Source organism: Monodelphis domestica, chromosome 1, assembly GCF_027887165.1.
Source record: "Monodelphis domestica isolate mMonDom1 chromosome 1, mMonDom1.pri, whole genome shotgun sequence".
Lineage (NCBI taxonomy): Eukaryota > Metazoa > Chordata > Mammalia > Didelphimorphia > Didelphidae > Monodelphis > Monodelphis domestica.
In genome coordinates, this window is record NC_077227.1 from 142160649 (window position 1) to 142176006 (window position 15358).

Sequence of the window (15358 nt, forward strand, 5' to 3'; positions counted from 1 at the left end):
TATAAACACAGATATAAATAAAGTATCTAAATTGCTCATGTATAAAAATTAAAATAAATTTTAAAATTGCAAATCGAGGGGATGCCCATTAATTGAGGAATGACTAAACAATTTACAGTATTTGAATGTTATAGAATACTATTGTGCTATAAAAAATGATGAAGGGGATGGTTTCAGAGCAACCTTGGAAGATTTAAATAAACTGATGCAAAATGAAGTTAGTAGAACTAGAACAATGCAATAATAACAGCAGTACTGTAACAATAATCAGTTGTAAAAGACTTAGCTATTCTAATCAATACAGTGGTCCATGACAATTTCAGAAGACTTGGGATGAGAAATACTATCTTCCTTGAGAGAGAGCTTATGAACTTTGAGTATATATTGAAGTGCTTTTTAAAACTTTATTTTTCTTGGGGGAGGGGGGGTTCACAATATGGCTAATGTGGAAACATGTTTTCCATGGCTTCATATGTATAAGTATCATGTTTCTTGTCTTCTCAGTGGATGGGAGAGGGTGGAGTAAGGGAATGAATATAGGATGAAAATAAAGGATAAATTAAACTATATATATATATATATATATATACACATATGTATATGTGTGTGTGTGTGTATATATATATGTGTGTGTGTGTGTATATATATATATATATCCATGTCCTTTGAATCAGTGGTTTTATTTCAAGGGATATATTTCAACAACATGATTGATTAAAAATAAAAGTTTTCATGCAATTTAAAATACTTATAGGAGTATTTTTTACATTAACAAATAACTGGTAACAAAATAGATGTTCATCAGTTGGAAAATGGCTAAAAAAGTGAGGTATATGATTGTAATGCAATATTACTGTGCTATCGGAAACCACAAATATGATTACTACAGAGAAACACAGAATGCCTGGTGAACTAAAAGTGACATAAATAGGGACAAGAAAACTTTATACACAATGGCTTCAACAATCTAAATGAAAAGAACCACCAGAAAAAAAAATTCCACAAAATTATGAAAAATAAGTTTTGTCTTAAAGGAGAGGTAAGATAATGTACCTTCACCCTTTTGCCCAATTTCTTAGCTTTTATCTTAAATAAGTTTCTTTCTTGCTACCTCCATCCCCTTGTACTTACTTTCCTCTTTGCTTTTGGCACAGCTTTTCTGGAGACCTTTTCCAGAACTGCACTTTTACCCATTACGCCTAGTTGTTACCAGGGTGGTGAAATTGGAATATTTCTTTGTTCCCCATTGCTACTTCTGGACTTGGTTTCTACCAGCATCACTTTGAAACCTTTCCTTCTTTGAGGTTCATTCAATCCATATTTATCACCCAATCAAGTTTCTGGTGGCTATTGTCTACCAAACTCAGGAAATTCTTCTTCCTTCCTTGGAAAGTTCACTGCCTGATTCCAAGTCTTTTCCTCCTCCCCCCCAATTCTTGTCCTCATTCTAAGTGGCTTTGGCACACATATTGACACCTCCTCAGATACCCTACCTTTCTTCTTCCTCAACTTGCTCATTTCCTAGGACCTACTCCTCTGTCTCATCTCAGCTACATGCAGAAATGATCATCCCTTTAATCTTACCATTACCCATGTATACCACTTTCATGTTCATGAACCCTAATATTTCGTCCCTGACCAAAAGTCTGTTGTCATTCCACCTCTTTTCTGCCTTATAATTCTGTCCTCCTTTCTCACCAAAATCTTCAATAGATCTATCAGTCAGTTCTTTCCGAGACCATTATCCCTGCACTAAATACAATTTCCTGCCTTTATCACCTTGACCCATTGATGTTCAGCTTTATATTGCTCTCCTCTCATTAGTCCCTTTTCCCTTGTCCTAATAACACTTATAGAAGTTCTTGTGCTGCCAAGCCCTGGCCTTAGTTTACTCTCATTTTCTCCTATTTTCATTACCATTTACCTGATGCTAAATGAAACCAGAAGAAGTAAACCATGTTGACTTAGGTCCACTACAGATTTATGTAAAGTAATGTCTAATGGACACTCACTTTAGCAAGGCAAGCCATTTATACAAACCATATAAAGTCACTATCCCACTTATCACAGTGACTTTTCCAAGTCTTTAAATCTCTTCTTAAACTTGTATGACTTTTCCAAGTCTTTACATCTCTCCTCAAATTCATATGGCTCTCTGACCCCATACCTTCTCAGCTGAAAAACTTGCCTTAAATATTTCAGTGGCAAAATTTAGACTTAAAGCTCCATCTTTTTTCTTCTTCATCTTATATTACTCAAAAGCCTTCCCCTCCATCTCCTCTTTCATTCCTATCTCACATAAAGAATTGGCTATTCTTGCCAAAGTTAACACCTCCACATGCATAAGTGATCCCATTCCTTCCAGCAGTTAGCAGAGTACTTCCTGTAATATCTCCACTCTCTTATTAATCTTTAATTTGTCCCTATCTACTATTTACTTCCCCCTCCAAACATGCCTGTGTCTCTCCCACATTAAAAAAATACTTATTTGATTCATCTATCCACAGTAATTATTATCCTATATGTCTTCTGCCTTTCTTGGATAAACTCTTCAAGAAGGCCCATCTATAGTTGATGTTTCTACTTCATTTCTTCTCACTCAACTCTGCAGTCTAACTTCTGACCTCATCATTCAGCTGAAATTGTTCTCTCCATAGTCACTATTGAGCTCTTAACTGCAAAATCTAATGACTTTTTCTCAGTCCTCATCCTTCTTGACCCTTCAAAAGTCTATCAGTCTCTCTCTTCCCCTTAGTATTCAGCTTTCTCTAGGTTCTTGTGACATTACTTTTTCTTGTTTCTCCTCCTATTTGTCTGACTCTTAAGTTTACTTTGCTGAAGCTTTATCCAAGCCATGTCCAATAAGCGTGGGTGTTCCCCATGGGTCTATCCTGGGCCCTCTTTTCTCTCTCTATTATTTTAATGATCTCATCAGCTGCCATATATTCCATTATCATCTCTTTGAAGATCATCCTTAGACCTGTTTTGTCCAGTCCTAACCTCCAGACTTATATATCCAACTGCCTAGATTGAACATTTCAAATTCAAAATAACCTAAATTGAACTCATCTTTCTCCCAAATCCTTCTCTCTTCCAAACTCCACTATTAATCCTTGAATACTATACACTTCTCACTCACCTAAGCTCAGAACTTAAGTTGTCTTTCTTGATTCTTCACCTCTCTCAATCCTCATATCTACTCAGTTGCCAACCCCTGTGGTTCATATGATATTCTTGATCTTTTGTTCTTCCAGATGAATTTTGTCATTACTTTTTCTAGTTCTATAAAATAGGTTTTTGAGAGTAATTTTTTTAGTATGGCACTGAATAAGTAAATTAATTTAGGTAGGATTGTCGTTTTTTATTATAATAGCTTGGCTTACCCATGAGCAATTAGTGTTTTTCCAGTTGTTTAGATATAACTTTATTTGTGTGATAAGTATTTTGTAATTCTGTTCATAGAATTCCAGCATTTGTCTTAGCAAATATATTCCCAAGTATTTTATATTGTCTAGAGTGATTTTAAATGGAATTTCATTCTAACTCTTATTGCTGAGTTTTGTAGGAAATATATAGAAATGCTGAAGAATTATGTGGATTCAAATACTCCAAGATTTTTTTAAAGTTCATAGACTGGTTGAGGATAATATTGTTTGCTGTTGTCAAATATATAAGAGGAAAGAGAGGCACTGTCCAAACATTTCTCTAGGTGCAGTGGATGGGGAAGGTAAAACATATTGCACGCCTATGTTATCTTTATGATACTTTGTATACTTAATCATTAACTTTAACTTTCATTTCACAATTCTGTTTATCTTGGTACAGCATTAATATGTTTGTATTTTAGTATATTTTGTGACTTGCATAAAAGTATTATTTTATATGAGCCTTTGTTACATAGGCTAAATGAAGTATGTGGGTAGGGGCAAATTTTGCAGTACATAAAAATCACTTTAAGTCTGTGGAATAGTCTAATTATGCAAAATGAGAACCATCTGTATTGCAGTAGCCTACTGGTTGGTCTCTCTGCCACAAGTCTCCCCAATCCAGTATGTCCTCCCTTTAGCTGTTAAACTTAACATAAAACTTAACATAAACTTAAACTTAGCAAAGTGTGACCATCTTCTTTCCCTCCCTCACCCCCATTCAGTAAACTACAATGGCTCCCTCTTATCCCCAAAATAAAAGATAAAATTATTTGTTTAGTTTTTAAAGCCCTTCCTAATTGAGCCCCTTCCTTGTCTTCCCACACTTTATTCCACTGCATGTACTGTATGATTGTATAGTGATTATGACATTTTGCTGTTCCTCTCACAAGATGCTTTATCTTCTGACTCTGCCTTTCTTCTGGCTGTTCCCTTTGCCTGGAATGTTTTCCTTCCTTATCTCAACCTCTTGGTTTCCTTCAAGTTCTGCTAAAATCACACCTTCTGTAACAGGCCTTTTGTGGTGTCTTCCTCCTGCTACCTATTGCTAATACCTTCCCTCTAAGATTATCCCCAATTTGCCCTGTATATATTTTGAATGTAGTGAGTTAATCAGTTGATAAACTGTTAATTAGGCCATAAATATTTATTAAGTGCCTACTATGTGCCGGGCACTATGCTAAACACTGAGGATATAAAAAGGGGCAGAAGATAGTCTCAGCTCTCCAGAAGGTCATACATAATCTAATGGGAAGACAAAAAGCAGACAAATATGTACAGGACATATAGGAAATAGAAGGGAAGGCCACTAGAATTGGGATTTGGGAAAGGCGTTCTGTAGAAAATAGGATTTTAATTGATATTTAAAGGAAGTCAGGGAGGTGAGTAGGGAGATATGAGAAAGGAGAGCATTCCAGGCTTGGAGGTGTTAAGGGTAAATTTTAGGGTTGAGACTGAATATAATTTTAGTGGTTGCCAGGGATTTAAAATCTAAATCCCAATGAAATACTCAAGTCAGAATAGAATTTTATCATCATTTATTTCAATAGAAGGAAGAAATTAAGAATGAGGGAGAAAGAGGGAAAAGAGAATTAGATCTACTCTGGCCTAGTCTGAGCCAGGGGGAGTTCAGAGGCCTCTCAGCCAAGGGGCCTTCCCAGAAGAATAAATGTAGCTCAGCTTCCAGCCATGAGGCCTCCTCCAAGATGAGGGGCCTCCTTGGAGGCTGGTGCCTTCAGAAAGGTCAAGGGAAAGAAGAGTCAGCCTTATCACTCACCATGTGGTCATTCAGGGAAGCAGCCTGAAGTCCCATGCACCACCAAGTCAAGTTCCACTGCCAAAGTCTGCAAAAGCCCCTTTCACAGGAAGTGACATGAAATATAAAGGCAGTTCTTTAAATTACTTCCTGTGTCTTGTGTGTACCAATAGTGGCTTAAACTTGGCTTTGGACTGCCCAGGGGGTCAGTCAGTTGTTCTGATTTGTCACTTGCTAACACAGGAGGGTCATAGACTATCCTCCCCCATACTTAATCCTTAAGTGGGGTGTATACATTCCTGGTTGCTAAAATTCTAAAGACTAAGCAGGGCAGAGTAAATCTAAAATTCACAGAGGACAGCCAGGAAAAATGCCCCAAAGCTTAAATCATCTTATTTTTTGGAAAAATAAGGAGGGAAGTCACTGGATTGACAAATGTATGGTGGTAGTAAGGTATAAGAAGGTTGAAAAAGAAGGAAGCTGTGTGCCTAGATGTTTGCATGTTGTCCCCTTTATTAGAATGTGAGCTCCTTGAGGGCTGGGATTACTTTTCCCTTTCTTTTTATTCCTTGCACTCAGCACAGTGCCTGGCCCAAAGTACTTAATAAATGCTTGCTGACTAACTGACTGCCATGCATTATATTTATTCTCAGAAAGTTATTATTTATTTCTTATGTTATATTTTCCAAGGGATCTTCAACTATTTAGATATATGGATGAGAGACACTGTTGTAAAAGAACCATAAGGTACTATTTTATTCTACCAAATAATATTTTAATAATTAAAAAAATAATAATTGCAATAAGATTTATATTTTTACATCTTTCAGTTAATTGTGAAATAGATAAAATGTAGCCCATTATTAAGTAATAATAATACTATTATAAAAATAATAAATTATACAAATAATACTAAATAATATTTAGAAAGCCCACTTGTTCACTGCTAATACCCTCATCAAAAACCTTACATTCAGATATAAATGTCATAAAGATTTTGTATAGAGTTTAGGCATATATATGAGTACTTATTGATAGTCTTTCAGTTGCTTTTGTCAATATTAACAAGGTCTGAGGTTTTTTTCCATGACTCTGGTATCTTTTCTTCCTTGAGATTCCTTATATGTTGATCCCTCAAACCCTTCCAATTTAATTACTGTCATCCCATATTTCCCTCATGTATACTTATTCCAATCCACCCAGATAGTAAGGAGAACTGCTGATATTGTTATACACCCATTATATATTGTAATTATGCCAAAAGTATGTAAGTCTGCAGGATCTACCACCAGAAGGAAGTACCCAAAAGCAGGGCACTGATTTAGGAGAGGAGCTGGAAACAGTAATATCGCAGTGCCAAGACAGCACAACTTCAAGAGAGTCAATTTCACTAACAGAAGCTGAGCAAGCTGATGAAACTCCGACTAATAATATTTGATTGAGTCAGACAAGCCAGGATTAGTAACAGTGACTTGAAAGAAGATAGAAGAACAGGGAAAGAGAATAAGAAAAACAGAAAGAATGTGGATTTCCAAGGGCCAAGCTTATTCATATTCCAGATGATGGCTGAGGCAAAAAAGCACTGGAGTTGAAACCCAAGGGAGAAATAGCATGAGAAAACAATGAAAAGTTTTTCTCTCCTAGGACTTTCCCAGATCATAGCCACTAGGTCTAGAGTGAACACTACCATGAAAAGTAACCACATAGGAGGAATGAAGGTATGAAGTACTTGGCCCAGGCCCTGGATCCATTCCTTTCATAACTTAAAGTTGCAGAAGAAAGTTATAGAAGACTGAGATACCAATAATATTGCCTGAGGGTAGAAGAGGAATAATAAGTCACAGAAGAGAGCTGAAAAGAAAAGTCCTAGTTTCTTATAGTGGGACTAAGAGAGTTATGGATGTTCTGCTGAACTTCACACTTGATGTAAGTAACAACTCAGTAACAAACTGAATCCATCATCTTTTCTCCAAAACCTGCTCCCCTTCTTCCAAATTCTAATTTTCCATCATTCCTAGACAACCTTAATGTTACTGATTTCCTTTTCCTTCACTCTGACTATTTAATCAGTTGGCAAATCCTTTTTGGATCCTATTTCCAAAATATCTCTAACTGTTCTCTCTCCTTTACATTCTTCAATTTACTTTTTTCCAGGACTGTTGTAGTAATCATATATCTGGTATCTATGCTCTTAGCTTCTGCCCTTTTCAAACTATCTTTCACAATGCTTCAAGAAGAATCTTCCTACTGCCCAGCTATGAAGAAATCACTCCCATACTTAAGAACTTTTGATGACCTCCTATTCCACTGGAATAAAATGCAAATCCCTAAGCCACTCACTCAAGGCCCTCGTCTGACTCTTATCTATCTCATTTTTGGTACTTTCTTTTGTGAATTCTGTTTTATAGTTAATCTGGATTACCTTCATCTTGTCTAAACCCTCCACTTGCTCTTCCTTTTTGAATGCTGACCCCATGTCTAGAAGACTTTTCTTTCTTTATCTCTATCTATGACCTGATGGGTATTATGAGATTAATATTTATAATACTCATCAAACAAAAATGAAACATGACAGTACTCGTACTTCATTGCATATTGGTACTTCATAAACTGTGAACAGGTCTGTGAACAGCCATTCTAGAAAGCAATTTAGGTCTGTACCCAAAAGGCTATAAAACTGGGCATACCCTTTGATCTAGAAATACTCCTACTACATCTATACTCCAGAGATCAAAGAATGTGGAAAAGAACCTATATGTACAAATGTATGTGTAGCAGCTTTTTTTTGTGGTAGCAAATAATTGGAAACTGAGGGAATGCTCATCAATTGAGATATAGCTGAACAAATTATGGTATGTACATATATACACACATACATATATATGTAATAAAACACCATTATGCTATAAGAAATATTGAAGCAGGTGGTTTCAAAAAAACCTGAGAAAACTTGTATGAACTGATGCAAAGTGAAGTGAAAAAAACCAGGAGAATAATTTGGATGACAATATTATAAAGATGATGAACTCTGAAAGACTCAGTAATTGATAAACACAATGACCAACCACATTTTCAATGAACTCATGATGATATTTGCTCCAAGATAGAAAAGTAATGGACTCAAGAGTATAGTTTGGAGCACCTTTTCTTTTCCTTTTTCTTTTCTTTTCCTTTTTCTTTTCTTTTTTCCTCAACATGCCTAATGTGGGGATTATTTTGCATGACTATATATATTTGTAATGGACTTTGTTTTTCTTGCATACTCTGGGTTTGGGATGGGGAGGGCAGATTTAGAATTGAAAATAAGATAAAATTAAGTTTAAAAAAGAAAACCCTTCAAATGTTATATGATACTAATAGTTCTTAGCTTTTTTTTTTCCTGTAGGATTAAGTCAGTGAGAACCATATGTACCAGATAAATTCTGAGGAATAAAGCAACAGATACTGACTCTCATTGTACATAACTATAATTATACTTATGATATATAACATGCTTATTATATATAACACATATATATCTAATATGCTCATATATATTTGTAAATAAGTATAAATAACATAGCAGATAGAAAGCCAGCCTTAGACACATTATTATCAGAATCCTACCTCTGACACATTATTGGCTATATGACTATTGACAAATTACTTTAACTTCCAGGCAACTCTCCTTAGACAGTAAATTACAGTCGAGAAGTCAGTCTGAATTGGTAGTGAAATTTCCTCATTGGGAGCTTCCTACACATATGAAATGACTGGTTAAAAAACAAAAATACCACCGAGAGAACTTTACCTGAAATTAATAAATTTCTGCATTTTCAAAACAGGTTAATTATGACAAAAAAATTCTTGAAACTGCTTTAAGGATTAGATTTGGCTTAAAAGCATTTTTTTTTATTTTGACTTATATTTTCTTTATCACTTATGGCAAGTTTTGAAGTATACTACACAAGTCATTAAATTACAATAAGAATTAAACTTACATTTTATTTTCATTCATTGATTTAATCATCTCAACATTGATATCTTTAGAAAGATACTTTAGAAAGTATCAGAATAAATTTCTGAAAGCAAAGACTGCCACTAGTAATTAAAATTTCATGGGAAAGAAGAAAAGGGAACTACATTCATATGACCTTATATATTTCAATGCAATATGTTTCAGGATATTTATAAGTTACCCTCTTTATGTAAAAAAAAAGATATAAGATAAACTACTAAAAGGGTGTCCAAAATATCCTCAGGAATTTAGACAAGCTTAGGCACATTAAGTTAGAAAAAGCTTCACAAAATACTTAAACCTTCAAAGAGTAGCAAGAAAGTAACTTGTAGACTGTCTCTCAAGAGGGTAAAGAAAAGGTAAAGTAAAAAATTATAACATTTAAAAAAGGACAAATTTATTACCATTATTTTTGCCACTAACCCATCAGCCGAAAATCTGATAGACCTCAGCCACAATAAAGAATTCATCAAAAATGTTATACAAATTTGTCAAACAGAGGGGAAAAATCTTAGGAATTTAACCAGGGATAGACAAACTGCCTATCAATGTACCACAGCCTATTCTGACAAGTTAGGACAGCCAGTGTTTATCTATGCTAAGTATGTTGTACCTCTAAGCAATGTTTATTTCCATAAAGATACTGTTGTCAAGGAAGACCAATGAAATGTATCCAACTAAATAACTTGAATTTATGTTAAAAAAAAAAGTATATAGTATCAGCCCTTCTTTTGGTCTATGATTATATTGCTGAGTAGCAAAAAACACAGTATTATAACACTTAACAGCTTCATGGAATGATTTAATTAGGTTTCCTTAACTAGATTAACTCAATGGAGAAGTACTAGGGACAAATGACTGAAGTGCCTAGTTACCAAGAATATTGCAATAATTGCCAGGTTTGTGTGGTGATCAGCCTGACCTTGCTGAATCTAGAAGTCAAGGCACAGAGATCTGTTTCACTCTATGGGGCAGTAGCCATCCCCTTCCCTACCCAAGTTGCCTCTGTGTGGCTCTGTACCATGTCCTAAGCATATTTTTCCTCAACGTACAAATCTAATTATGGCTTTCCTCTCTCTCTTCCTTCTACCCCTCATGCTCTTTGAGGACCCATCCCAAGTTCCACCTTTTACATAGAATTTTGTAGCTTAGATTGCTCAAATTCCCTACAATATTAGCTACTCAGTTTGGTCTTGTATTGTTTACTCATTACATGTAGTCAGGTTTCCCAACTAGATATTAAATTCCCTATGACAAACATCATGTTATATTTATACTGGGTAAACAGCAGATTCTCAGTAAGTTTTTGATTGATAATATAGGTTGTTTGGACAGTATATATAGTTATAGGTCAATTTCTATCCCAGTAGATGCCCTTGAATGACTAAGGAGAAAATGAAGCCACAAACAGAATCCCAGGTACTAGCTAAAAATAACTATTTTGCAGTTCAGTCATTTAGACCTTGAATCCATCAGAATCACAAAGCAAAGTAAATTTTTCTTAAGTAAATTTTTGAGAGCTACAAATTACAAATGTAATTTAGGTTTTATGAGGACAGGAAAACATTCTTACATGAAGTAAAATAATTCCTCAGTTCTCTGAAGGTCAGATTTCTAGAAATTTCAAAAATCCCCAAAATCAAGAAGCTGAATTCAGTTTAAGAGAGAAAAAAGACTTAACCATCTCACAAAGTAAGGAAGCATCTCTAGCAATGAACAACAACAACAAAAAGAGAAATTAGAGGCCTCTGGAGCACATACTGGCTTGAAGAAGCACCAAGAAGAGCAGACTTATAGGAGGACTAATGCCCAATAGTCATCTATTTCCTCCTCTGAATTCATGAGGAATGATGGAGGAATACTTTGTACACATTTTTTTTATATATTCCTATACATTCATGTTATCTCCTACATTAGTAAATAAACTCTTTGAGGATTTTATTTCACTTTTATCTTTTTTTTCCCTAGCACTTAGCATAGTGCCTTATATATTATTATAAGCTCTTAATAAATGCCACTTACTTGATTAGCAGAATCCTGTTGAGGCTCCACAAAGTGGAATGTTTGGTCAGTTTGTAAATATGGGCACACCAAACATGCTCAAAAGGAATACATAATACATTCATTTCTGTGTTGACTTTAAAAATAAAAATCACTACAACAAAAAAACTATTGGTGTCTTCTGTTTTAACATTGTCTAAATTCTCACACACACACACACACACACACACACACACACACACACACACACAGTATGCTTCTCTTCACACCTCCCAGAAAGGAATCCCTTTATTCTTTTTTAAAAGAGAGGAAGGAAGAAAAAGATCAACAAAATAAATCAACATTGGGGAAAAAAAGGACAATATATTCTACAAGTAATCAAGACGCATTTTAATAAGTACCTTACTGTGTGCCTAGTTGCCTAGTTGTGTGTTCATTTCTAGGGATACAATGTAAAAAGAGAAGAAGAAAGGTTCTGCTCTTGTGGAGCGCTTAGTCCTATCAGGAATGTACAAACAAGATATGAAAGGCTTAAATTGGAGGTATTCTCAGAGAAGATGTTAAGATCAAGGACAGAGGGGGAAATGCTTCTTGCAGAGATGGGACTTTAGTTGAGTCTTGAAAGAAGTTAGGAAAGCAAGAGTAGAGAAGAGAGAAGAGGGAGAGTTCAAACAATAAAAATGCACAGAGTCAAGATGATGGTGGTGCCCCATGAGAAGAATAGTGAAAACGTCAGTATCATTAAATTATGGTATACTGGAGGCAAGGAACAGTGTGAGGTGTCAGAAGATTGGAAAGCTAGGAGGGGGCTTAGTTATGAAGAAGGGCTTTACAAGCCAAAGAACTCTATATTTGATTTTGGAGGTAAGAGAGAGGCACTGGAGTTAATTGAATGGAGGTTGGGAGAGAAGTTAGGAAAGTCATTTTGACAACTAAGTAGAATTAGACTGGACTGGGGAAAGACTTGTGGCACAGAGACCAACTAGTAGGCTGTTGTAATAATCTAGGCATGAGGTGATAAGGGCCTGCAGAATGGTGGTGGTTGTATGAGGAGAGATGGGTGCTTATATGAGAGATATGTTAGGTATGAACCACAGGACTTGGCAACTGTGTGGATGCGAGGGTTGAGAGTGAGGAGTCAAGAATGGTAACTTAAGTTGTGAACTTAGGTGATTAGGAAGAGGACAGTACTTCATTGGTTAATAATGAAGTTTGAAAGAGAAAAACGTTTGTGAAAAAGAGAATGAGTTCAGTTTAGGATATGTTAAATTTGAAATATTCAGTATAGGCAATTGGATATATAAGTCTGCAGATTAGGGCTGGATAGACAAGTCTGAGAATCATCTGCAAAGCAATGATAATGGAATACATAGCAGCTAATGAGATCATCAAGTAAAATAATAGAGAAAAAGAGAAGAGGGCCCAGGATAGACCCTTGGAGGCCACTTATGGTTTTTGGGCCTGACTTGGATAAAGCTTCCACAAAGGAAACTTGAGTCAGACAAGTAGGAGGAGAACCAAGAAAGAATAGTGTCACAAAGACCTATAAGAAAGTAGTGTTAAGAAAAGAGTGATTGATAGTGTCAGAACTACAGAAATGTGAAGAAGGATGACAACTAAGAAAAGGCATTATTTGCATTTAAGAGCTCATTGGTCACTTTGGAGACAATCATTTCAGTTGAATGATGAGGTCAGAAGTCAGACTGAAGAGATTTAAGAAAGTGAGAAGGAAGGGGAAATGTCAGTTGTAGATGGGCCTTCTTGAAGTGTTTATACTTCAAGAAAAGGAGAAGGCATATAAGATGATAATTATTGTTGATGAATGAATCAAATGGGTTTGTTTTTTTTAGGATGGGAAAGACATGGATATGTTTGTAGGAAGTAGGGAAGCAAATAGTAGATAGTGATAAAGATTAGGGAAAGAGTGGGAATATTAAAGAGAAAAACTGCTGAAGATTGTAAGAAATTATATCACTTATGAATGTAGAGGATTTTGTCAATTCTCCTGTCATGACCAAATGGAAACACAGCCAATGCTGAGAAGGGTAGCCAGGGATTTTATGTCATCAGGAGGGAGCTAGGTGTCAGAGAGTGCAAGAAGATGGAAGAAGTGAGAAAGGGAAAGGATTAAGGTGAAAAGACTTCTTCCCTATAGCACAGGCCTTCTTGGAAGGAGTGGGCAGGTGTGCAGTGGGAAGGGTTAGGGGAGGGTGGACTGATTTGAGGGGAATAAGGGAACAGGAAGTGGGAGATTGAGAACAGGATTTATACAATGATAGCCAAGGGTTTATAATCATTGTGATGAGGAAGATATGACAGAATTGGGCATGGGGTGAGTATTGCTTACTGAAGAATGAGTTCTGGTTGTTTTTCATCTTCCCTGGGGGACTAGATGTGGAGGTGAGGCGGGTTGCTAATGGAGAGTAGTAGCAGTGATGCTGGGTCTTCTCTCTGAGTAGAGACGTGGCCTCAGGGTGGAATTTTCCCAGGGGATCAGAGAGTAGAGTGTAGTTGGGAAGGGAAAGAGGTAGTCTCACTCAGGGGCAAAGTAATTAGTATGGAATCATGGGAGTCTCAAGAAGTTTAAGGACCACAACGGATGAATGACACTAGCAGGAACCCTCACCTTCTAGCAGATTTGGAGAGGATTTTGAAGGGTTTAGAAACAACTGAGAGGAGAAGAACTAGAAACTCATAATGTCAATAATCTTAAGGAGGTTAGCTAAGAAGGAGGAGAGACACACTTCAGACCACAGCCAGAAGTGATAGTTGGATTAAGTATTTTTTTTCAAGAATGAGGAAGACATGGGCCTGTTGGTAGGTAGCAAAGAGGGGGCCAAAAGATAAGAGAGATGAAGGAGCAAAGGTAACCTGAAGGAGAAGATGATAAGGAATGGGATCATTGTAAATGTAGAGTGGTTTACCATAACAAAAAAGCTTATCTTCTTTTCATGTAAGATATAGATGAAGGAGATGGAGGGCAAGGCATCTGAATGCTGTGAGATGAAAAAGAAAAGAGGGAGGTTTTGGTGAATGGCCTCAATTTTCTCAGTGAAATATGAAACAAAGTTGTTACCTGAGGGCTTGGGGGTGCAGTGAGGGAGAGGGATGTTTTAGGGAGAGTTGAAAAGATTAGAAAAGTCCTCAATGGAGAGGATGAGTTCAATCATATAGCTACAACCCTGGTTCAGGAACCTTTCACTTCTCACCAAGACTACTGCAATAACATTCTAATTGGTCTTGCCTAAAGTATTTCCCCACTCCAATTTAGCCTCCACTCAACTACCAATCTAATTTTTGTAAAAACACAATTCTACATGTCACACTCTTTTGCACAGACCCCCCATTAATATGCCCTGACCCCAGAAAACTCCTGTAGCTTCTAGTACCTCCAGCATCAAATCTAAAATCCTCTATTGCTATTTTAAAGCTCTTCATAATCTAACCTCTTCTTGCCTTTTCAGTCTTCCTATACTTTTTTTCTCTACACACCAGTGATGTAGCCACACTGGCTTACTTTCTTTCCCTGGCACATGACACTCCCTCTCCCCATTCCAAGCCTTTGCCCTAACTGTCCCACATTCCTGGGATGTTCTTCCTCATTTTTGCATCCTACTTTTCCTGGTTTTTTTTTTCAAGGCTTAATTCAAATCTCGCCTTTTATAGGAAATCTTTCTCAGTGCCCTCCAGCTTTTCTTTCCCCTTTCAAGTTACCTTCCATCTACTCTATCTTGTTTGTACCTATTGATTTCCTTGTTGTCTCCCCCATTAGAATGGAAGCTTGACATCAGGGACTGTTTTTGCCTCACGTGGTTATCTCCTACTCTTAATACACTGCTTATTGTCTGGCATGTAGTAAGTGATTAATAAATACTTGCTAATCACCTGATTGACTAACAGACTGACATGAAGAGAATGGGCTAGATTGTTTTCAAGAAATTGCAAGGCTCCTTCACAGAGTCCAGGCTTCCCATGAAAGCAAATATCCATCTTTTCAATACAAACATTCTACCAGTATTGTTATATGACAGTGAGATTTGGAATATGGCTACCTCCAAAGGAATCATGTAGGCTTTAAGATGTAACCAATAAGAAACTAAAGAACTAGAGTAAAAGGTGTTATAAAAAGAGATACCTAAAAGAGAAGATGGGATCTTCAGATGGCAAGAACAAGAGATG

At 36.3% G+C, this 15358-nt stretch overlaps 1 protein-coding gene across 7 annotated transcripts in view; it reads left to right on the forward strand.

Moving 5' to 3' along the window:
* The window catches only part of LRRC28 (leucine rich repeat containing 28), a 230878-nt gene that overhangs the window by 199642 nt on the left and 15878 nt on the right, over positions 1-15358 (forward strand). For 5 of the 7 annotated variants that reach the window (XM_016433390.2, XM_007479425.3, XM_007479424.3 and 2 more), the window contains one exon: positions 5872-5928. The exons of the other annotated variants lie outside the window; for them this stretch is intronic. In XM_016433390.2, the coding sequence (XP_016288876.1) occupies positions 5872-5928 (57 nt within the window). The remainder of the gene's footprint in view (positions 1-5871; positions 5929-15358) is intronic. 7 annotated transcript variants of the gene reach the window in all.